The sequence below is a fragment of the Urocitellus parryii genome, chromosome 14, assembly GCF_045843805.1.
Source record: "Urocitellus parryii isolate mUroPar1 chromosome 14, mUroPar1.hap1, whole genome shotgun sequence".
In the NCBI taxonomy this organism is placed as follows: domain Eukaryota; kingdom Metazoa; phylum Chordata; class Mammalia; order Rodentia; family Sciuridae; genus Urocitellus; species Urocitellus parryii.
Window position 1 is genome coordinate 44,697,595 of NC_135544.1, and position 24,615 is coordinate 44,722,209.

Sequence of the window (24,615 nt, forward strand, 5' to 3'; positions counted from 1 at the left end):
GACAGGGAAAAACACACCTGTCTGCTGCCCCCATATTAAGAGAAGAAAGAGATTAATTCACTGTCTTGGCAACCTGTAAAGAGCTTTCTCCAGAGGTCTTTCCACCAATCAGAAAGTCAGTGATCCAGAGATAGTTTCAGGATGGGCACTATGAATGTTTTCATTGAGGCTGAGGATGAAATAAATCAGATTCAAAACCAAGGTCTCATTCAAGCATACCCATTTGGAATTAACTCATAGCAATGAGGTAATTCTGAGACACATTCTTCTAGTGTTAAATATATTTTGTTTTTAATAAGTCCTACTCTCTCAATGTGGCACTTTGCAAAGTCACTATAACTCACTTCGCAATGTAAATTCCTGCTAAGATGGTAACCAGCTGTCCCTGCAGTCATGTGAGATGCTACTTTTCAAGTTAAATTCTATTTCTACATGCATTCTTCTTTTGAATTTATATATTACCTATATTTTGCTCAGAATTTCTTCAAATCGTGTGAATCAATCACCAAATTACCTTAGTAATGAAGCCAGGTAGGAGCCAGGTGCCTTACAAAGAAAGACTGCTCAGGCTGTTAAAACACACACACACACACACACACACACACACACACACACACACACAATTTATGCAAGAAAATATTCTTAGCTTCCTGGTTGTATCATTGTTTTTATTTTTATATAAACTATTCTTAGAAGCATAACAAATTTTGTTTTGTAGGAAAGAATGCCTGACTTTAGGGTAGGTACAAATATACTTTGACTAAACTCTCATTTTTTTTTAAAGCAGGTCATCCTATTCATTGTAAGATTCCTAAAAATTTATTCCTTTGTTTTTCCCCTCTGTTTTTGTTATCTTAAAAAAATCCTTTCTTTGGAATAAAATAGATTTTTATCCAAAGACACAGACCTATGTTCAAGATAACTTCAATATGACCAACCTGATAAGGACCCTCTTTAAATGGTAATTGCACAAATAATTTTAGTAATTCATGAAGTAGTCAAGATGTAAAACAAGAATTACAGAGATTTTTCTAAATTCTTTGTGGATTTTATTTTTGCTATTATGTTACAGGAGAAAAACAAGTAAATTTGCTATTTTTGAGAAAAAAGCAAAACCAAGATTTTTTTTCCAGTTCACTATAAGCAAACTCAGGAAACGCTTCAAACTAAACATTCTTCTTGTCCATAGTTAGATAGAATATTTCTCAAAGGCTATTAATAATTGAACTCAGAATAGAATCATAAATATGAATGAATGGAAGATCACTAGCTCTATCCTTAGTTCAGAAGGACCTTGGACTATAAATTTCCAGAAAGATCAACACCTGCCCAACTCTCAGGTCTCTCCAGGCATATGAATGCCAGCAGCTCTGAGAAGACAAAGGAGAGGCCTCAATGGCATCTCCTCTGACCCCTCGAGCTGTCTTGGTTGCCTCCTCCTCTGTGTTCCCACAGCACTCTGTTCATGCCTGTGTCGTAATATCTAGCATGTGCCACAACTGTCTATTTCCGTGTCCATTTCCCCCACAAAACTTTCCAGGACATTTTAGTGAACCCCACTTTTTATATGAGAAAGCAAGCTTGGTAAAGTTAAGTAACTTATTTAATGTCTCACAGGTAAAATGTGACATCTGATTCCAAAGCCCCTTGAATTCTCCATTATACAACACCCCTCCCTATCTGTGAGGGATTGGTTTTAGGACCCCCCTCACCATAGATACCAAAATCTCTTCTAATGACATAGTGTTTGCATATAATCTATACACATTCACCATATACTTTAAATCATTCTATGTTCCTTAACAGTGCTTAATGTAATGTAAATGCTATGAAAATAGTTTTTTGCACTATATTGTTTAGGGAACAATGAGAAGAAAAAAGACCCTGACATGTTCAGTATAGATGCAAAAATTCTGCACATATTTTCAACCTGCACTTGGTTGAATCTGGGGATATGGAGCCTATAAATACACAAGGACTACTGCCTAGCTTCTGCCCACACCTGGCATTGCAGCTGACAAAGTTTGACAATGAGCTGCTCAAAAGATGCTGCCCATTGATTAAATGTCCTGGCACATCCCCTTCTGTGTGCTACAGAGGACTGTGTGATGAGATCCCCATTCTATATCCCCCTACTGTCCCTTCTGTCCCACCATCATGGGGTTTCCAGTGGAGCAAAGTCAGGAGTGAACAGGCAACTACAACACATAGTGGAGAAGCAGCATCTCGGGGGAAACTGAGAAAAGAAACAGGAGTGGCATGCATGCCTGTGATCCCAGCAACTCTGGAGGCTGAGGCAGGGAGACTGCAAGTTGGAGGCCAGCCTCAGCAACTAAGACCCTAAGTAGCTTAGCAATACCCTGTCTTGAAAGGAAGGACGGAAGGAACCACATATGCAAGAAAGAAGGGGCCAGAAGTGGTGACACATGCCTGTAATACCAGCAGCTCAGGAGGCCAAAACAGGAGGATCGGGAGTTCAAAGCCAGCCTCAGCAAAAGCAAGGTGCTGAGCAACTCAGAGAGACCCTGTCTCTAAATAAAATATAAAATAGGGCTGAGGATGTGGCTCAGTAGTCTAGTGCCCCTGAGTTCAATTCCAGGTACCTCTCCCCCCCCCCAAAAAAAAAAAAAACAAAGAAAGAAGGTACAAGTAAAAGAGGAGAAGGAAGGGAAGAAAAGAGCATGTGAGGCAGAGGGAAGAGCATCTGTAACATGTGAAAGGGAAGAAAGAGAATGTCTTGTTAAAATGAGAAGAGTCACCAGGTACAGCGGTGTGCATTTATGATCCAGCAACACAGGAGGCTGAAGCGGGAGGATTCCAAGTTAGAGACTAGCCTCAGAAAATTAGTGAGAGATTGTCTCAAAATAAAAAACAGACACCCATTTTTAAGAGAAGATTTTTAGTATCAATAAAAAATAAAATACAATAGAAAAGATTTTTAGTATCAATAAAAAATAAAATGCAATAGAAAAAGCTGGGGATGTAGATCAGTGGTAGAGTGTCTCTAGGTTCAAGTCCCCAGTACCACAAAAAGTAATGATAAAAATGAGAAAAGGCCAAGTAGGACCAGAACTCAGAGGGAAAGAAGATGCATGTAGTAAATTCAGTGCAGGGGTGAGCAAGGACCCATGAAGGGTCTCACAAGCATGCTAAGAAGTTTGGGTTTGGCTCTAAGTATATAAGTAAATAACAGGTTTTAAGCAGAACAACAACATAGATTTTATGTTTAAGAAAAATCATTCAGATTATAAGGGTGAGGTTGAGATGCCAGTGAATGAAGCATTAATCAAGGCAATAGGTGAAGGAGATGAATCTAGAACTTCTTCACAACATGCAGCTTTAACCAAGGCAATTAAAATTTTCAAAATATTTTTGTATTTGCTAATGCAATAGGAACAACCCACTAAGCCTTCTTTGCAGTGTTAATTTTAAAATTAAGTCTGCAGTGACAGAGCTGACTGAATGAGATAGCCAGGCAGTGGTTACAAGCACAGGATCAGATTAAAAACAATCTGAGTTTGAATCCTGACTCCCCCATTCCCTGACTATGAACCTTTGAGCAAGTGAGAGAGCTTCTCTTTGCCTCAGTCTCCTAATCTGTAAAAGAAAGATAATAACAATACCTGGGCAGGGCGTGGTGGTGCACATATGTAATCCCAGCAGTTTGGGAGGCCAAGGAAGGAGGATTTCGAGTTCAAAGCCAGCCTCAGCAATTTAGCAAGTCCCTAAGCAACTCAGCAAGACCCTGTCTCTAAATAAAATGCAAAAAAGGGTTGAGGAGGTGGCTCAGTGGTTAAGTGCCCGTGGGTTCAATTCCCCAGTACCAAAACAACAACAACAAAAGTAGCTGATTCATAGAGTTTATTGAGAGGATGTAATTAAATAATGCATGTTTTATTTATTCTCTTATCCAGCATCTAGCATTGCACCTGATGTATACTAAGCGCTTACTAATGTTAGTATTTATTGAAAAAATATAAAGTACTATGTAAATATAAGGTGTAAATATAACCGGCATTTAATATCTACAATTTTTCCACCACCAAGAAAACTGTATTTTCTAAAATCCATAGTCCACATAACTGTTCTTCTAAATATCAGGATAAGTTTACCTCTTTCTCTTTTGTTTCTTCTTCAACTTTTCCATAGTGTGCTTCACCCTTTCAAACAAAACCTCTTTTGTTTAACACATTTATAAACCCTAGCTTTCAGGCTGGCTGAGGTCCAAATGCTCTCTAAAAATAGCTAATTCTGCGCTGCTTATAGACAGAGGCTGTTCCACTATAAAAGTTGTCCCTTGGGGGTAAGTGTGACGCTTTTGAAATTTTGAAAAACATCTTAGCTCAGCCAACGGTAGCAGCTCAGCAGCCGTTTACTGTGGCCAAAACAGTTACCAATGATTACAGAAAAGATGGCACCCTTGTGGATGGGAGTGCTTGCAGTTTCAAGAGGTGGTTTCAAAAATTTTAAAAATGACTATGTAGTCACTACAGTATATATGTAAGTATAATTTTTTGTATGCAAGCAATTACCTTGATTTTTGTGATGATATCAAAGATGTTTGCATATATCCAAACTCATCAATTTATACATATTAAATGTAGGCAATTTTTTGTATATAAAATTTATCTCAGTAAAACTTTAAAAAAAAGAAAGATTGTTTCAATCTCTTGGAGGGATTAGACTCCAGCCCCCAGTTTTTCCCCATACTACTCTTCTGCCCACTCTTTCTGGTATAGGAAAGTTTTCTCCCTGAACCACCAGCAGTGGGTGTAGCATTTCATTTAGCAGAATTAGGATAGTAATAAGAACACATTTTTTCTTTTTATTGCATTAATCATTTGAGTAAATTAATAAAAGCAGTTTGCATAGACCCTATATCCTGACCCATACCTAAAAACTCATGAGAAAACACCCTCAAACACAACATAGGGTTTCCATATGTACTAGAAAGATCAGGCTGGGGTTGTGGCTCAGTGGTACAGCATTTGCCTCATATGTGTGAGGCACTGGGTTTGATCCTCAGCAGCAATAAAAAATAAATAAATAAAATAAAGACATTGTGTCCATCTACAACTGAAAAATAAAAATTAATTTAAAAAAATAGTTAGACTTAAAGTGGTCATACCCCAAAGAGCAGGGGACGCTATTTCTCATTTCTCATTCAGTGGAGAATTTGAGGATGCATCCATTGATCAAAGTTGTTCTTGGCCTACCCGTTTAGCAATTTACATGGTACTGATTCAGCAATCGTGTACAATGTCAACTGTACCAGATGGTTGACAGTGAGCTCTGCAGAATAAGATAAACTAAATAAAACAAGGGTTCAGGGGAAGAGGGAAGGGAAAGAGTGGAAGAAGGGAAGATTGAAACAGAGAGAAGAGAGAGGGAGAAAGAAAGATAGAGAAGGAGAGATGAAGGGAAAAGTTCACAAAAAAAAAAAGTCCATTTTTAAGAAGTCCAGATGGTTCCTGTCCTGCTACTAAAAACTCCTTTTCCAATAATGCATTTTTGTTTTAATAATTTCTTTCCTCAGAGGAGAAAGAAAGGGGGAAAAAATTCTCTTTGGAGAAGAGAAAGAAGCCAACTCTCAGAAACAATGGGCTAGATTTTTATCTTAAGTTAAGACTGTGGTGGAAATCTCCTAGATAACATTGAAATAATCACTTCCCGGCTTCCTTTGGGATTGGAAAGAGATGCAGTATCCTCCATTCACCTCTCTCTGGCGCTGGGTTTATCTATAAGTGCAGCCAGGAATTTACCACTGACGTTCCCTGATCCAGCCCTCTGCTGAACGTTGTCCTTAAGCCTCCCGTTTTGAAGTAGCCATAGCAAAGAAACCCCAAAGCGCATGAGCACGCGTGCACACACACACACACACACACACACACCCTCCCTCCCTATCTCACTAAAATTAAGAGACACAGTGACATCATAAGGGAAAAGAAAATTAATTTTAAGCTAGAAGTTCTCATTCTCTAAGCTAACTTCAGGTTCTCAATTAGATCTTTGAAATATCTTCTCATAAATTATTCTACCTTCCCTTTTTGGAAAGGAACAAACACAAAGACAAATATGGTTCCCTCTCTTTGTTATCCTTACTTTCTTTTTTTTTAGATAAGCTAAAGTCTTGTAAGTTTGCAGTTATTAAATGAAGTACTAATGAGTTTCTATTTCAGGACCTTCTGGCATGACAAGATTCTAAATGTGTAACAGAAATACATCACCATTAATAGCTGGTTCTTTGACAACAGAGAGACCTCTGCTCTCTCATTTACTCACCCAGCGTGACTATGATTTTTCTCCTTTGGACACAGCTGTGAATAGAACCATTAATAATAAGGCTGCATGCAAAAGGAGTCTGTTCAAAGCTCTGCAAGTCAATGATTTAGTTTTTGACCTTGACCTTTTAAATTGAAATTGCTCTTCTCAGTAAGTCATTTATATAGTTTAAGACTAGCCCACTGGGCTGGGGTTGTGGCTCAGCAGTAGAGCGCTCCAGGGCCTGGGTTTGATCCTCAGCACCACATAAAAATAATAAATAAAATAAAAGTATTGAGTCCAACTACAATTGAAAAAAATATATTTTTTTTTTTAAAAAAAAGACTAGCCCACTAAGATCTCTGATGGGGGAGGGAGGGTATTGACAGATAAAATTACTTCAGAAAGAGAACCAACCAGTTCACAATCTTAGATTCCATAAATCCAGTTAATTTGGGATCTGAAATGAAATTTTATATAATTCAACAATATGAAGGTCCCTGGGTAAACACATCGTACAAATAAACTATACTGTAAAATAGTTAATAAAATCTGGCCCATCCACGTTCATTCCAGGATGAGATCACCACAGTACTTAATAGTTTCTCAGAAAAGCATTAATATCCTGCTGTTATTGATATTTTCTTTATCAAGATTTCATATAGTAGATTTAAAGACTCAGAGTTTAAAATAAATTATCAGTTAAGCCCATTAAGTAATTTTATTCTCTCCACATAAATGGCATCAATTCACTGGAGCTGACTATAGGATATAAGGGTAGCGAGAAGATTCTAACACACTTCATTCATATTACTTTCCTGCATTTGAAGTTAACAATCTGGCTGTCCTCTCTGTACTTTGCACACTAGCCATTCTAGGATTACCAGTCACTGAAAAACAGCTGCTTAAACATACTTGTAACAAACAAAAGAAGGGACAGTTGCTCTTCTGTGATTTCATCATTCAGAGGAAAAGATATTATTCATAAACCAATTCAATTCTATAATATCTCCTGCAGGAATATTTTCCCAGTCTATGTATATTTCACCCCTTTGTAACTATTATTGACTTCATATTGTTTCCTCTACCACAACTGGAAGCTCTTTGAATATCATGAATGACACACACGGGAAACATCACAGAGTGCTACAGTGGCTCCAAGTGTGGTCCCTGAGCCAGCAGCATAAGCATCTCTGGGAACAGAACTTAGAAATGCAAAATCTCAGGACCCACCACAGATCTGAATCAGAAACTCTGGTGGTAGGGCGCCATCAATGTTTGTTTTAACAGCCCTCCAAGGCTTTACCGCAGGCTCTCAAGATTGAGAACCACTGGTACATTGCAACAAGTCTAGATGTTGGAAGGAGATCTTTGGTTTTTAAGTTCCTGTTGCACCACTTTTTAGCTGATGATGTTAAGCAAGCCATTTTCTGTCTCTGAGTTGTCTCCCCTCACCTATGAAGTGGAGAGAAAACTAAAAAATGACTGACAATGAATAAATTCTCAATAAATGCTACTGTCTTTATATCTTTAATCCCTGGTATCTAGCTAACAATCTGAAAATACTTTACCCTCTATACCTGTTCACTTAAGTCAGCCAGTTGAACTGAATGGAATAAGAATAGACAAAACCCTCTGAAACCAAACTTTTAACTCATCTGAAAACACTATCACTGCTAGACACAGGTAATGGGTACAGAAGAATCGCATATAAAACAATGAGGGAATATGCTAGGTCAATAATCCTGTCTGTTTTGTCACATGGTGACCCTCCCATCATCTCCAAATTCCTGCCATATTTTTGTCACAATGGTAATTCCACTCTATTACAAATAAATACCTCATCCATCTCCAAAATTCTGCCATACTCATTGGGAATAAGTATGGTACCCATTTAAACTTTAAACAAGGAGGGAGTTTGCATAAATCAAATTATCTGATAAGGGACTTGGTTCCAGAATATATAGGTAACACTTACAACTCAATAATAATAAGACAAATGGCCTCATTAATAATGAAGACATCTCTCCCAAGAAGATAAACACAGGCCAGTAATCACATGAAATGATATTCAATATCTTTAGCCATCAAGGAAATGCAGATCAAAACAATGAAATATCACCTCACACTCAGCTGCATGACTATAATCAAACTCACAGAAATACCAAGCTGGTGAGGACATAGAGAAATTTGAACCTTCATACATTTTTGTTTTGTTCTTTTTTTCTAAGCTTAGGTCAAGTGTAAAAATTTTCATAGTTACTTTATACACTGTTGATAGGAATGTAAATGGTGTAGTCACTTTGAAAACAGTCTCACAGTTCTTGAAAATGCTAAACAAAGAGTTACAATATAACCCAACAATTCAACTACTAGGTATATGCCAAAAAAGAAATAAAAACATATCCACACAAAACTTAACTCAAGAATGTTCCCAGCAGTATCATCCATAATAGTTAAAAAGTAGAAACAATCCAGATGTCCATCAACTGATGAATAAATAGAATGTGGTATTTCCATATACTGGAATATTACTGGGCAATAGAAATGAAGTTCTAATACATGTTACAACATGGATGAACCTAGAAAACATTATGCTAAATCAAAGAAGCCAGATAAAAAAGACAACATAGTGTATGATTCCGTTCTCATGAAATGTCTAGAATGGCACATCTATTAGGACAGAAAGTACTTTGGTTGCCTAAAGTTGATGGAGGAGGGTTGGGAGGATATAGAGCAATAATTAGTGATTGCTGTTTGGAATGGGGCTTCTTTTTAAGGCCATAAAAAAATGTTCTAAAATTGGGGTGATGGTTGCACAATTCTGTGTATATACTCAAGAGCACTTAATTTTTAATCCTCTTTGTGAATTGTTTTGCTGTGAATTCTTATCTTGATAAAGTTGTAAAATTTAATAATAATAGGCTGGGGTTGTGGCTCAATGGTAGAGCACTTGCCTAGCATGTGTAAGGCACTGGGTTCGATCCCCAGAACCACATTAAAAAAACTAAATAAACAAAAGAAAGGTATTGTGTCCATCTACAACTAAAAATATTTTTTAAAAAAAATAATAACAGGAAGAATTTTTTTCCAGCCATTAAAATAAAAGAGGCAAGTTTTAGGATGGAGATTGAGACAGTCCGACTCTGAAATCTCAGAGAAAACCATGAAGTCAGTTCAATTATATTGTCCTGGATTATCATGAAATCCCAAAAGAGGAGAAACAAAAGATGAGAACTAAATTAAAAACATGAATAACAAGAGGCTTTCCACTTCCTCTTTTAATGTTGTTAGCAAGCCAGCGAAGCACATTCCCCACGGCATATGCTGCAATTTAAATTTGGTACAACAATTAAATCATTGTCACGTTAATAGTAGTGGCAGGATTTTACAGCTGGACCCAAATGAGCATCTATTCCAGTTTCCAGATTTTACAAAAACAGATTTCTTGAGCGTTTTTCATACCACTCCACAGTATTTCCTCATCAGCATGTACCTATTAGTTTTTATTTAATACCATGCTCATAAATTGTCTTCTGGAAGATGTACTTCATTCCCTCAAGAGTGATTCTTTCATTTTGAATTTCTTACTCTGCTTTCCTTTCACACAGCGAGGCTTTCTTTGTTTTAATGGGAGATGGTGGTGGTTTTCCTACAGTATACACACATCATAAACCAGACACCCTTCAGCTATTTCCTTTTAATAGCTTTCTCAGAGCTACAAAATGAACCAAGTAGCAAGCAAAATACTCTTCCTGATCACCAGGAGCTTTCATCAATTCCCAGCATTGACTTCTTTAATCTGAGCTCAAACTTGGTGTGCCCACACTTGAGTACAGGACCACATACCTCCCAGTGGCTGCTGGTTTCAAAGTGAGAAAAGGGGAACCAGAAAGTGGCACTTCACTTTCCAGATTTCAAAACAATAATCTTATTCCAAAGGAAAAAAAAATCTTAAGTATTATAAAAACGAAAACGGTTTTCCCCTTTCCATTTTTCAACTTGCCAAAGTCTTCGGTTTTGGTACCGATTCTTCTTAGTAGGAGAATAAATCTTTCTGTGATATATTTGAAGTTTATATTTTTTTTTGAAGTTTATATTTTAACTCACATGAGCCAGAGTCATCTGAAGCACAAACATCCTTCAAGAGTGAATGATGCATCTCAAGAATTCTCAGTAACTCTGAGAATCACAGAGGTGATTCAGATGGGACCAGTTGTTTTACAAAATTCATTCAAAGACATAAAGAGGTAAAGGTCTAAGTGAAAACTGAGCAAATGGGGCTAAAAATGTTGCCACCATTATTATGAACACATCACCCTTTTCTATCATGAATATACTGACTCAAACTAAAAGTGGTGCCTGATCCGTAAAGATACTTTCATTGAGTATTAAATGTCTTATTAATGAAAATTAATTCTAACTACAGTAGAAAGAACTGACACAAAAAGTAAATAATCTATACATTTACTGATTTTTGTCTGTCTTTTCCATCGTTTCCTCTTCTTTCCATTGTTACCACTCTTCCAAGTCCTGATTGAATTATTCCAGCATTGACTTAACAGCCTCTTGGCTACTTCCCTTTTAATACATTTGGCTTAATATTCAAATAAATAATTTTACTCTAAGACCACTTTCCACAGAACCATTGGTACTTAGGAGCCCACAGAAGGCCCAATGGCAGACCCTTATGTCTAAACTCCTCTCGCCAGCTTTCGGGGGCTCATACGGGGTACCACCAAGTCTTTTCAAGAGCATCTTGTGGGCCGCTGCCGTCGCCACCAGCGCAGCCGTGCCGCACCGTGAGCACCCGTCCGTCCGCCCCGACCCGTCCGCCGCGTCCTTGGACTTGTTCCAACAATCTGTTAAAACATGGTGGATTACTATGAAGTTCTAGGCGTGCAGAGACATGCCTCACCCGAGGATATCAAAAAGGCATACCGGAAACTTGCACTAAGGTGGCATCCAGATAAAAATCCTGAGAATAAAGAAGAAGCAGAGAGAAAATTCAAACAAGTAGCTGAGGCATATGAGGTGTTATCAGATGCTAAAAAACGGGACATCTATGACAAGTATGGCAAAGAAGGCTTAAATGGTGGAGGTGGAGGTGGAAGTCATTTTGACAGTCCATTTGAGTTTGGCTTCACATTCCGGAACCCAGATGATGTCTTCAGGGACTTTTTTGGTGGAAGGGACCCATTTTCCTTCGACTTCTTTGAAGATACATTTGATGACTTTTTTGGGAACCGAAGAGGTCCCCGAGGAAGCAGAAACCGAGGTGCAGGCTCATTTTTCTCCGCTTTCAGTGGATTTCCAACATTTGGAGGTGGATTTTCTGCATTTGATACAGGATTTACTTCATTTGGGTCACTAGGTCACGGTGGCCTTACCTCATTCTCTTCTACATCATTTGGTGGCAGCGGGATGGGTAGCTTCAAATCAATATCAACTTCTACCAAAATAGTAAATGGGAGAAAAATCACTACAAAAAGAATCGTCGAGAATGGTCAAGAAAGAGTAGAAGTTGAAGAAGACGGCCAGTTAAAGTCCTTAACGATAAATGGTAAGGAGCAGCTGCTACGCTTGGATAACAAGTAATTCAACGCACGCATTTAACAGAAATGTTAAACTATAACAAGCACCATTTGAGGATTAACAGGAACATTTTTTTGAAGATTTCAGACGAACTCGACTTTCAGTATAATTGTACCTAATCTAAAGTATTTATAAACAGCTCATCGGAGCCCCTATTTGTCATAGACTTTTGAGTTTATTGTTGGGACCACACAATAGGACCATTTTTTTGTCTTTAAAATTGTTGTAATCTCTGTATGCACTTTGCTTTTTTATTAAACGTTATCCAAGGTGAGCCTTGACTTTGAGTAGTGCTAGGACAAGATTGTATTCTAACACCAGCATGGATCTGCTTCCCATTGTGTTTGACATGTGAGCCAAGTAGTGTCAGCCTGCTGTGAGCTAACATTGCCAGGATGAGGCTCCTGTAGAAGTAATTTGGTTTTTTTTTTTTCAGTATTTAGTAATGAAAGATATTAATGCATTAATGGTAATACATTTCTGGTTTAATATAAATAAGGATGTTTTCTAGTTGTGCATGAATGCTGGCAACTTAGTAAAGTTTTGACAATTGTTTAAATATGTAATGTTAAGCTTAGGTTTAAAAATCTGGTATACTGGGTCTTTGTCATTTGCTTAAAAAAAAAAGAAAATAAATGTGAATGTGTTTGGTGCATTTTTAAAAAAAAAAACAAAACAAAAAAAAAGAGCATCTTGTGTTCCCCTGAACAAACACTTTCTTCTACTCATACAGGCAAGTGTTCCACACCTCATCAATACAGGGAGTCATGGGAAGGGGTTACAGTTTGGAGACTAATAATAGTCCCTTTGATTCATCAAGCGCATATTGTGTGCTATGAAATGTGCAAGGCTCATTACATATACTATTTTATCCCCACATAAACCTTATGGGACAGGTTTTATGATGTGATAGGATAGAAATTAAGCCACATAGAGAAGAGATTAGAGATATTCTCCAAGACCTTTAGCTATTAAATGGCAGAGATGGCAACTTTTAAAAGTCTAAGATTGGATGAAGAGAGCTATAACCTCATCCATTGATGAATCCATTTGGTGAATTCATAGTTTGATGGACTACTGGGGTGGTAACTGTAGGCAGGTGGGCGTGACTGGAGGAAGTCACTGGGGATGTGCCCTTGGGGATTATATCTTTTCCCTGGCTTGCTTCTCTCTCTCTCTCTCTCTCTCTCTCTCTCTCTCTCTCTCTCTCTCTCTCTCTCTCTTCTCTCTCTCTCTCTCTCTCACTGCCATGAACTGAGCATCTTTCCTTCACCAGTACCTTCCACCATGCTGTTCTTCCTCACCTCAGGCCTAGAACCGTGAAGCTGGCCACCCATGGACTGACCTCTAAAACTGAGCCCAAGATAGACTTTTCCTCCTCTAAACTATTCTTGTCAGGTATTTTGATCACAGTAACAAAAAGCTGACACATCATCCAAACTAGGGCAGTTTTTGTTGTTGTTGTTGTTGTTTATTTGGTTTTTGCAATACTGGGGATTGAACCCAGGACCCTCTACATGCTAGGTAAGTGCTCTACCACTGAGCTACATCCCAGCCCTTCAAACCAGGACAGTTGGAGAGCTAAAGAGTATTCCATTTATTCCTTATCTCTATGTCTCACTCTTTCCTCTTAACCCTACTGAAGCTGCTTTACCACGTGTCCTCAGTGACCGCAAACCAGCCCTGGAGTGAGTGACTTGTACCCATTCCTCCACTTCTTCAGCTTCCATGGCACCTGGCATTGTCCTAGGCCCACAGTTCTGCCTTGAGACTCTCTCTTTTTCCATGATTTCTTTGGCACTGATTTACATCATTGTCACTCTTTGTCTACTTCTCTGTGTCTTTGCATGCTTCTCTAATCTACAAAAAAAAAAAAAAAAAAATGCTGGTGTCTTCTAAGGATCTTCCCGGAGACACCTTCTCCCTCTATCTACCACGGCAGTCTCATCCACAATGACCACTTTCACCTTCACCGGTCAGGCAAATGACTCCTAAATATTTTCCTCCATCTTTAAACTCTCCCCTGGAATGAATCTTCATTTCAAAGGACCATACAGTGTCCTCCAGATGGGCAGTATACAACACCTCCTTAAACTTGCCAAAGGCATGCATTACCTTTTTTACAAGTTAGTGACTCATCTCAACCCTTGGTCTAGCATTTAAGGATATCCATGATGTAACCAAAGTCTGTTAAAATCGTTTCTCCTCTACCTACACAGCAGGCTCTAGGCTCAAGGCATTCCGGTATTATTTTCTAAACATTATCTTAGGGCCACTCTTGGAAAGGATGGGCTTCTATTACTGATGAATATTGTTGCTTCTCATAGAATCCCCCTCTCTCTTCAACTACACTGGCCAAGGCTCAGGCCAATCAGGAACCACTTCTTCCACAGAGGCTTCTAGCTGTCATTTTTAAGTATATCCTCCTCCATTCTTTAATCTCAGGCCTCACTTTGTATTTCTTGGTTTTATGGTACTCACCATCTTCTAGCTCAATTACTACATGCATGTGTCTGTCTTAACCTCCCTACATATTGGAAGCTCCTTAAAAAAATGAATGTCTTTCAATCAAAGCACAACAGATATTTATTGTTCAAAATAATAGTTTCATTATTATAATAGGTACATTTCTCACCTTCATATATCCTTCTGAAAATCCATGATTTGTATCACTCTCAAATGTAAAAACTGACAACTGTTCATGCTCTGACATACTAAGCATTCTCAATAATCACTGTTTTTAAAAATATTTCTATTTAAACATTACACAGTGTATACATATACCAAAACATCTCATGTCACCTGTTGTAGCCAGATTCTTCACTGCTGTGACCAAAAGACTTGACAAGAATGTTTTCAAAGGAAGACAAGTTTATTGGGGGCTCAATTTCAGAGGTCTCAGTCCATAGATGCCCAACTCCACTGCTCTGGGCCAGAAGTGAGGAAGACTATTGGGGCAGAAGAGCATGGCAAAGGAAAGCAGTTTTGAACAATGCCCCCAGGAAGCAGAAAGAGAACTGTGCTCACCAGGGATGTCCCTCAATGACCCACCTCCTCCAGCCACATCCTACCTGCCTACAGTTACCACCCAGTTAATCCCTCTAAGGGGATCAATGCACTGATTAGGTTAAGACTCTCATAACTCCATCATTTTCCCTCTAGAGCTTCTTGCATTGTCTCACACATGAGTTTTCAGAGACACCTCATATCTAAACCATAACATTACCATACCATAGCCAGAACATTAATATATATAATCTTTATGTTTTATGTATCCATTAAAAATAAATTCAAATATACACTTATACATATAACAATTTGGTTTATGGCTATCTAATGTGAGAGAACAATTTATCAAGTGAAATAATCTGCAGGTATTTCAAGATTAACAATGATGATGTAGTGCAGTGTATTTTGTAACATAAGGCTGGGGTTGCAGCTCAGTGGTAGAGAACTTGCCTAGCATGCATGAGGCACTGGGTTCAATTTCCAGCACCATATAAAAAAAAACTAAATAAGCAAAATTTTGTAACATAAATAAACTCAATAGTAAAGTCCTTTAACTCCTAATGTCAAAGCCTAGAATCATGAATTAATTGGCTATAATTATGATTTTAAGTGGAATTTCTTAGTCATTGCTTGGTTAAAACACCTAATGCCTGCAAAAGCTAGGTTTGACACCTTAATGTTACCTGGCATTCTAACAGAACTGTACCTTTAAATGCAGCTGATGACAGATGGTCTGCTCAATTAAAAAAAAAAGCAGGAGGCAACATATAAATTCAACAAGCAAGTCCACAGATACTCAACCAATGAAATCAATCGGCAGTTGCTAAGCTGTTTTATCACCATGGCAACACTACTTCAGAAGAAATATTGAATTTTCAAGACAAATGAGCCACCCATCTTAAAATTTCAGATCACTCAAGCTGTAATGATCAGGTACTTTATGTGAAATAACTGCTTATATTTTTTCACTGACCTCAAATTAGGGATATCTTAAAAAGTCATTTGCCCGTCCAGTCCCACTTTCTAGATTTCTTGATTTCCTAAACATATTCTATTAAAAGATGTGTCTGTATTTGTATCTGCATATACTTGTAAGCTAATAGTCCTAAATATAAAGCCAAATGTAAATGTCTTAGAAATTTTCACTGATACATACTCTGGTTTTTTCCTAATATTACATCTGATTTGAATGAGCAATCAATGAAATAAATAATACACAAAGAGTAGAATCATATTGTTACCAGCCTCCAAGCTACTAATAAAAATGTTCAAAATAACAATTAAATATTATTTGTAATACAGCTTCATTTATTTGTTGACAAGATAATTTGTCCCATAAAAGAATAATGATCTTGTTTTACCTGATGAAGATGCAGAGAACCTGAGAAATACTGTTTGGAAATATATTATAGAATCAAGATAATGTGGGAGATTGATGAAGGGTATTAAGTTACAGTTAGAATTAAGAAATTCTGGTATACTAATGAACAGTAGGGTGACTACACATAGCAATAATGTACACTTAAACAGTAGAATAAAGGATTTTGAATGACTTCACCATAAAATGAAAAATAGTTAAGAAGATAGATTTAACTTGATTGAAACATGTATTCATGAACCAAAACATCACATGGTACCCTATAAATATGTACAGTTTCATGTTTTTATGTATGTTAACTTTTAATTTAAAACCAAAGGCAAGCCAGGCACGGTGGCACACTCTCAGCAGCTCGGGAGGCTGAGGCAGGAGGTTCAGAGTTCAAAGCCAGCCTCGGCAGAAGCAAGTTGCTAAGCAACTCAGCAAGACTCTGTCTCTAAATAAAATATAAAACAGGGCTGGGGATGTGACTCAGTAGTTAAGTGCCCCTGAGTTCAGTCCCAGTACCAAAAAAAAAAAAAAAAAAAGTCAAGATGGTTTGGTAGAAAAGATGTTGACTTTAAAAGCATAGAGAGAGGCTGTCTAGGAAGACAGGAGTGGCACCCCCTCAAGTCACATGTCATGAAGGAAAATCTCCCTGAAAGGGGAAGGGAAAACAGAAGTGTTTTAGGTAGCTTTTTTTGCTGCTGTGACTAAAGGACCTGACCAGAACAACTGTAGAGGAGGAAAAGTTTATTTGAGGGCTCACAGTTTCAGAGTTCTCAATCCACAGACAGCAGCTCCATTCCTCAGGGCTCCAGGGGAGAGTACACCTCTCGGCAGAAGAGTGTGGTGGAGGGAAGCGGTTCATGATGATCAGAAAGCAGGGAAAGAGAGACTCCACTTGCCAGATACAAATATATACACTAAAGCCACGCCCCCTGAGCCCCACCTCCTCCAGCCACACCCCACCTGCCTTCAGGCCCCACTCAATTAATCCCATCAGGTGCTTGATTACTGATGGGGTTAAGGCTCTCACAACCCAATCCTTTCCCCTCTGAACCTCTCACGTTGTCTCACACTTGAGCTTTTGGGGGCCCCTCACATCCAAACCATAAGAAGTGTTAGGTGCAGGGCAGGCTGAACTAAATTGTCCGCAGGGCAGGCTGAACGAATGTTAGCTGCAGGATAACCCACACACTCGAAGCCCCCTCAGTCTGGTCTTTTATCACCTGTTTGCATCAAGTCTGAACTCAACCCACTCAAGGCTGAACACTTAACCCCCCTTGTGCCAACAAGGCAGCTTGCAGACCCAGAGACCCCATTAGATTGGGCCTATAAAAACTCCCTCCTGCCAGGCCCCTCTCTCTTGCTCTTGCTCTCTTGCTCTTGCTCTCTCTGTCTCCCTCTCTTGCTTTTGCTCTCTTTCTTATCTCTCTCTCTCTCTCTCTCTCTCTCTCTCTCTCTCTCTCTTGCACTGGTGAAATAAAGATCTCTTGGTCACTCCGAGTGTTATGGTCACTTTCCTTTCATTGCTGCCGAAACCCGGGAAGAGGGTTAAAACCCACTTTTGGGTCCCTCTTCCTTCAGAAATGCCACTCACCGGATGGCATGAACCCATTTTCTCAACTGCCAGAACTTCATCCACCCCTAGCCTTCGTTTGGTGAGTTTCCCTTTCCTGGAGCCCTAAACCCAATGGTGGTGTCGGGAGGATTTGACCCTCAATTGTCCGGCAAACCTCTTTGCCCACCTGTGCAGAGGAAAGCACCCCACCACAGCCTTCAAGACCACGGTGGCCCTCAGGGACTCCTTCCTAGGGCAGAATAGACTCCTGGGTTCAAAATTATTCCCTTCCCTTCCCAGCTGGTAGTTTCCCAGCATAAGCTTGGTAGGTCTCCCTCGAAGGACTCTGTAACCTCTGGGGACACAGGACAGAGAACTGAACATCACCCCACCCAGACTTTCACGGTCACGGTGGCTCTCCTAAAGTCCTAGTCCTCCCACCTTCAAGACTCAGAGAGGTGCTTCCCCTCCCCTTCCTCCCTCTTCCCCTGTCTCTCTCTTTCCCCTCTTTCGGGCCCTGGGAGTATCCGGCCTCTCCAGGAGGGGTCCCGAAAAGCCTTGGTCAAGGTCTCCCACGGCTCCGGCCCCGTCCAGGATGGGAGCCTCAACTGTCAAGATTCAACGACGACCAATCTCTGCAGCTCGAACCTGTCACTAGGCACTCCTGATTTTTGGCTCTAGCGGGGACGTCCCTTTTGCCAATAAATCAGTTTCCTCCCTCTCCCTTACACTACCTTTGCATCTCCTTCCCTCTCCCCTATACTACCTAACTACATTTGCCTCCCCTTCCCTCTCCCTTATACTACCTTTGCGACATGGGTAGTGTGTCCTCTCTGCCGGTCGACTCTCCCCTACAATCCCTTTTAGATAACCTCAAAACCCTCTCCTTGCCACCTGACATCAAACCCCCAAAATTGATCAAATATAGCCCAGGCCTGGCCCACTTATCCCCTAGACAACCAAAGCAGATGGCCCCCTTTTGGGTCTCTGAATCCCCCTATTCTAAGGGATCTCTGCAACTACTGTGAGCATTTGAAAAAAATGGGTAAACATCCCTTATGTCCAAGCTTTCTTCTTGCTTGTGCTCTCTGCACCTCTTGCAAACCTCTACAAATTTTTCTAGCTTGCAAACCAACCCCCACAACCACCGATCCCCAATCTTTTCCTCCTCCGGACTCATCCACTACTTTTGACCCTGCTGATGAACCTCCACCCTATCACCCAGCTCCAATAGGTCCTCACCCTCAACCTTCTGCCCCAGCCCCTCCACCGTCTCGCCCACCTCAATAACCTGCTTTCTCCCCTCCAATGACTAGATCAAAAACCCAAACCACCACCCTTCCTCAAACCATTGCCCCCTTGCTGAGGTAGCAGGTACCGAGGTACCCCTCCACCCACTCACTCCTCTCTTCTCCTGTCAGTACCCACACCGGATCCCACCAGGTCCTCTTACCAGCTAACCCAAAGCTCAAACGAGCTGAGGAGAGCCCCCAGGCCCCTATCCAAGATCTGGTGAAAATGGCCTTTAAAGTCGCTTTGTCATCACTGAAAACAGATTTTAAAATCCCTTACAGGCTTTGGGGGATATTCACTCCTGTCCTCCCCTCTGCTCTACCTGTTCTGCTGCTCAAGTTTTCCTTGCTAGGGAAAATCCCAAACCCCTTTCCCATTATTCTTTTACATCTTCTTCCTCATTCTCAGATCCACCAGAGCTGCTCTCAGCCCTGCCTTCCCGTCTTCCCCCTCCCTACCCGGCCCACAGAAAACTCTTCTCCAGAATTCTTCACCATGACTGTTAGAACTGACAGCAAAGAGTCCCTACAGAAAAGTTTAATGTAGATAAACTTCCTATTTTCATGTTGCCCTGTTTTACTTGGTCACTTGCTGGAAAAATCAGCACTCCAAAAGCTAGACGCCCCCTTACTAGTTTTTCACAAAATACATAAACAAGGCCTCTGGCCTTGATCAGGGGATTCACAGTGATGACTACATTTCTAAGATAAAGAAGTTATCAACTGGGCTCCATGGTAACAGCTGGCAGGGGGAGGAAAGAAAGGGAAGAAAAAGCTCTCCCCTTCAGGTGTCCTTGAAGGGTTAACTTGCCCAAAACAGAGAAAAAAAACCTGTTTTTTGTGAACTTCTGCAGACTGTGAACTTCTGAGCCCCACCCCTTACATGCTGGGAGCAAAATTCTGAAACTACCTAAACTTGGGGGGTTCAGGGGATTAATTGATTACAGCAGAAGCTGTGCCCTTTGAATCTGCAACCAAATAAAACTGTTTCCCTACCTTCAGTGCTATCTTAGGTGCCTTGTCTTGTCCGACCCTACAACAGTATAATTCTATACACTTAAACATTGTTTATGTTTTCATGAAATGGTCCACAGATGTGATTAATTGTGTATGCAAATAACAAAATATCTCTTATTAAAATGGAATAACTTGCCTAAATTCAGAAATTTACAAGGATTGTTTCAAAATGTGAATAAAGAAGGAGTTAACAGGTGGGAAAGAGAAATTAGAAGGTTCTAGGTATGGATTTAATAAAAGGAAAATGTGTTTCTGGATAAGAGAGTCTATGTGATTAAGTAAATAAGAGGGTTTAAGCAAGTGATAAAGAAGGTCTGTGTAAGTTAGTTATATATGTAAGTTTTTTGAGCAAGTATCTTGAAGAAATTAAGCATTATACAACTATGGTTAAACAACAACTGTTATTTTGCAATATTGTAATATGTTATTCTTTAAGAGCTAAACTTGATTAATATAAAAACATCAATGTAAAGGTGGTACTATTACTCTTCTTTATATATTAAATGTGTTCATATTTTCCAGGTATAAAAGTCATTAAGATAGAAGTTTTAAAAAACATTATATCAAGCTGGTGTTCTCCAAAAGGTTGCATGGTAATTTTAGGCTAATAAAAATAACATATTGGAGATTTATTTATATCATTTAATGTTCTATAACTGGACCTTTTATCAATAAGATTAATATAAAGTTCTATAAACTGGGGTAAAATTTAAATGTAATATCCTATTGTGTTAGCTAGTATTCATGTGACATCAAGCAACAATATATGTAAACTTTATAAAATGATATTTAAGAAAAAAAAATCAACTTCAATACTAGAACACTTTACCTAAGATTTCCCCGACTTACCTGAGATAAGGCTGGGCTTCCCATCTTACTACATGTCAGAATGACTCCAAAGTAGGCCAGACTTCAGCTAAAGTCCAGTACTTTTAATTTAAGGTGAAACTGACTTTGCTGGATGTTTAAGATCAAGACTTAAAGTTAAATTAAAATGGCCAAGAAAACCAGTATTTGGCTCTGGCCCTCTGAGTCAGTCTGAATCCAGGGAACAGGGAACTTCTCTAAAGAGCTTTGCAACTCTGGCCACATAACCTCCTGATCAGGGAGATTAATGAGACCACTGGAGAATGGAAAGCCAATCAGTGCACTTGCTGTGAATAGGAGGGTCACTGGAGACAGGAGACATCCCTGATGCTTCCAAGGGAAGCCACATGGTCAAGCAAGACCTGGACCCATCCTAGCGCAAATGGCACTAGTAAAACTAAGAAGCTGCTCTCAAGTTCCCCACAAGTGACCCCTATGGGAACTCAGATGACTCTTAACAATAGATAGAAACAAAGTCAATTTTGACCAGCTTGATCTTAAACACCTACCAAAAACAGTTAAGCCAAAACACAGTCATTCCTGGGAGTAATGAAGGACAAGAACAGCTAGAAAAGAGGAGACAGCAACTAGGCCAACAGGCTCCATGGGGAATGTTCAGTCAAGGATAGCCTTGGCTCCTCCCCCTCGCAGGACCCCTGTTAGTCCTCTCTATGTTTCTCCTAATAGGACCACATCTGTTAAATTGCCTACAGAAGTTCCTGCAAGATCAGATACACAAATTCACCAACCAGACAATCAACTACTTCTTTAAGACTACCAGCCCTGATGCCCAAGACACGCCCAAGGAGTTGACTCATGATCAACTCCTCCAGCTCCAGAGACTCTGCCCCCACATAAAACCCTCTCTAACCTCTTTTCCATATTTTACAACCCCTCTTTCACTTCCTAGGAATGAGAACTACTCTCCAGCAGATCCACTCTGCTTGTTCGTCTGCTTGTTCTGTCTGCTCTACAGCATCCCCACAAAGAAGCATTAAACCTAAACTCCCCACACATCGGATGAGAAGCCACCAGCCAGATGAAGACTGGTAGATCAACTTCACTCACATGCCTAGGCACAAAAAGCTTCGCTACCTACTTACTTGGGTTGATACTTTTTCAGGTTGGATGGAAGCCTTCCCTACATCCAGGGAAACTGCTGACACCGTCGCCTCCATCCTCATTGAGGGGATCATTCCCAGGTTCGAACTTCCCGCATTCATCCAGTCAGACAACAGTCCAGACTTCACTTCTCAGGTTTTTCTCAACTAGTCTCCAAAGGCTTCAACATCATTTGGAGGCTCCACATCCCCCACCAACCCCAATCCTCGAGTAAGGTTGAGAGGCCTAATGGCATTCTCAAGAATCATCTCACTAAACTTGCTATTGAACTCAGGCTCTCCTGACCCAATCTCCTGCCATTGACCCTCACCTGAATCAGGCAGCCCCAAGGGCCCCCTCAGGCCTTAGCCCCTTTGAGCAGCTCCATGGGTGCCCTTTCCTAATCGACCAAAGCCTTCCAATCACCCCTCCTCCCCTTGTGTCCTACCTGCCCTATCTCACACTTCTATGCAATCTCCTAAGGGAACATGCAGACCGGTGCCTTCCTGCACCATTCATTGCCTCAATCCCAGCACAACCACAAACTGAATTGGACCCTCTTCAACTGGGTGACTCAGTCTTACTTCAGGAACTGCATTCTCAATCGTTGGAACCTCGCTGGACAGGACCCCATACAGTCATACTTACTACCCCAATGGTGACCAAGCATTTAAACACTCCCCCTGATACCATGTCTCCTGCCTTTAAAAGGCACCTGTTCCAAATGTCCAGTCCTGAACTTCCACCATGCACTCCAAACTGAAAATTTCTCGCCAACCCTCTTCTTTTACTAATCATTAATCTCTCTCAAGTTTCTATCCCAACCACAGATGGTGCTTTAACATCCAAGCAACTTGGCACCAGGATGACACCACCCACTCTCAGTTTATGGGTCAAGGCAATTGCCCTTCCACTGAATTCAACCAAGCCACCTCCGATACTTCCTAGAGTCCCTACGACAGGACCAATGGCTGATACCAATGATCTCCTCTGCTCAGAAATGGTTTGATGCCGTTGACAGCCTATGGCTTCAAGGAACCTTTATGGACTTTGCCCCTTCCAAAATAACTGTCTATAGCCACTGGATGTTATTTTAGGCTGCCCTGGTGTTCCCAGACCTGTCCCCCCACATTCCTCCACTTTCCCTCCTAGGTCCTACGCCACCCACCATCAAGCAGGAAGTAGCCAGACAATTTTACACCACCCCCATGTCACCTGGAAAAACAAAAAAGGAGGAATGTTAGGTGCAGGACAGGCTGAACTAAGTTGTCTTCAGGGAAGGCTGAACAAATGTTAGCTGCAGGATAACCCACGCGCTCAAACTCCCCTCTGTCTGGTCCTTTATCACCTGTTTGCACCGAGTCTGAGCACTCAACCCACTCAAGGCTGAGCACTCAACCCCCGGCTCAAGGCTGAACACTTAACCCCTCTTGTGCCAACAAGGCAGCTTGCAGACCCAGAGACCCCATTAGATTTGGGGCTATAAAAACTCCCTCCTGCCGAGCCCCTCTCTCTTGCTCTTGCTATCTCTGTCTCCCTCTATTGCTTTCGCTTTCCCTTGCTCTCTCTTTCTTCTCTAGCTCTCACTCTCACTCTCTCTCTCTTTCTCTCTCTTTCTCTTTTCTCCTCTTTTGCACTGCTGCAATAAAGATCTCTTGGTTGCTCCGAGTGTTGTGGTCACTTTCCTTTCAAGAAGGAAGAGAGGAGCCAACCTCAGAGGCAGGAAGAGAGAGCAAGGAGGTGTCTAACATACTGATCCCATGAATTTACTTAAGGGTAGCTATGTATCCACATATTCCACTCTTGGCTTGGCCACTTGGTTTTTCCACAGGTTCACCCATCTGTGATTTCAAACAAATCAATCTTTCTGTGCTTCAGTTTCTCAATATTTTTAGAATGGGGATAATAATCAGGGTTATGAGGCTGAGTTAAGATTTTAAAGCATGCTTGGTATACAGTAAACATTATCTGAGTAAAAACAAAAATAAAAGAAGTGAATTCATATTTGATTTGCAACATTACATGACTGTTTTATCTTGAAGCTTTATTTTCTTTGTTTTCTAACTTACCCTATGTTTTAATGATTTTTGTTTCCAGTTGGCTTCATTTTCTCCTTTTATTTCAAATGTTTTATTTTGGTCTGCCATAATCTTTTTAGCCAGCTTCATTATGTTACTTTCTTATCTGATATTTACAAAATTCAATAGGTCACTTTTTAAGAGCTAACTCAGATCCAGGTTGTAGGAGATACACAGAGACTCCAGGCCACAAACCACAGTGGGTCTGAAACCAGCAAGAACTTGTTCAGGGATGTGCTGTAATGTATTCCCAAGGGACCAACTGCCCTACTGTGCCAAGAACAAATTTGATGATCTGAATTGCATTTTTTCATAAAAAGTCTGCTAAACTTGAAATTTCCAAGTTTCACAGCACACACAGTTTTTTCTTTGGAGGAAGGAAAAAAAAAGCAAATGGAACATCTTTAGGGAAACCCCTTTTTGTAAGAAAAAAAGTTGCAGCAGTGGTCTTAACTGCGTGGATAGAAGTCAGTC

General features: G+C 40.2%; 2 protein-coding genes across 2 annotated transcripts in view; one reads left to right on the top strand and one right to left on the bottom strand.

The window, feature by feature from the left end:
* Nucleotides 1–24,615, bottom strand: part of Cpe (carboxypeptidase E) — a 111,812-nt gene that overhangs the window by 68,948 nt on the left and 18,249 nt on the right. The gene's annotated exons all lie outside the window — the stretch shown is intronic.
* On the top strand, nucleotides 11,033–12,282 carry LOC113198524 (dnaJ homolog subfamily B member 6). The gene has a single exon (XM_026411259.2). The coding sequence runs from the start codon at nucleotides 11,134–11,136 to the stop codon at nucleotides 11,857–11,859; it is 726 nt and encodes a 241-aa protein (XP_026267044.2). The 5' UTR covers nucleotides 11,033–11,133; the 3' UTR covers nucleotides 11,860–12,282.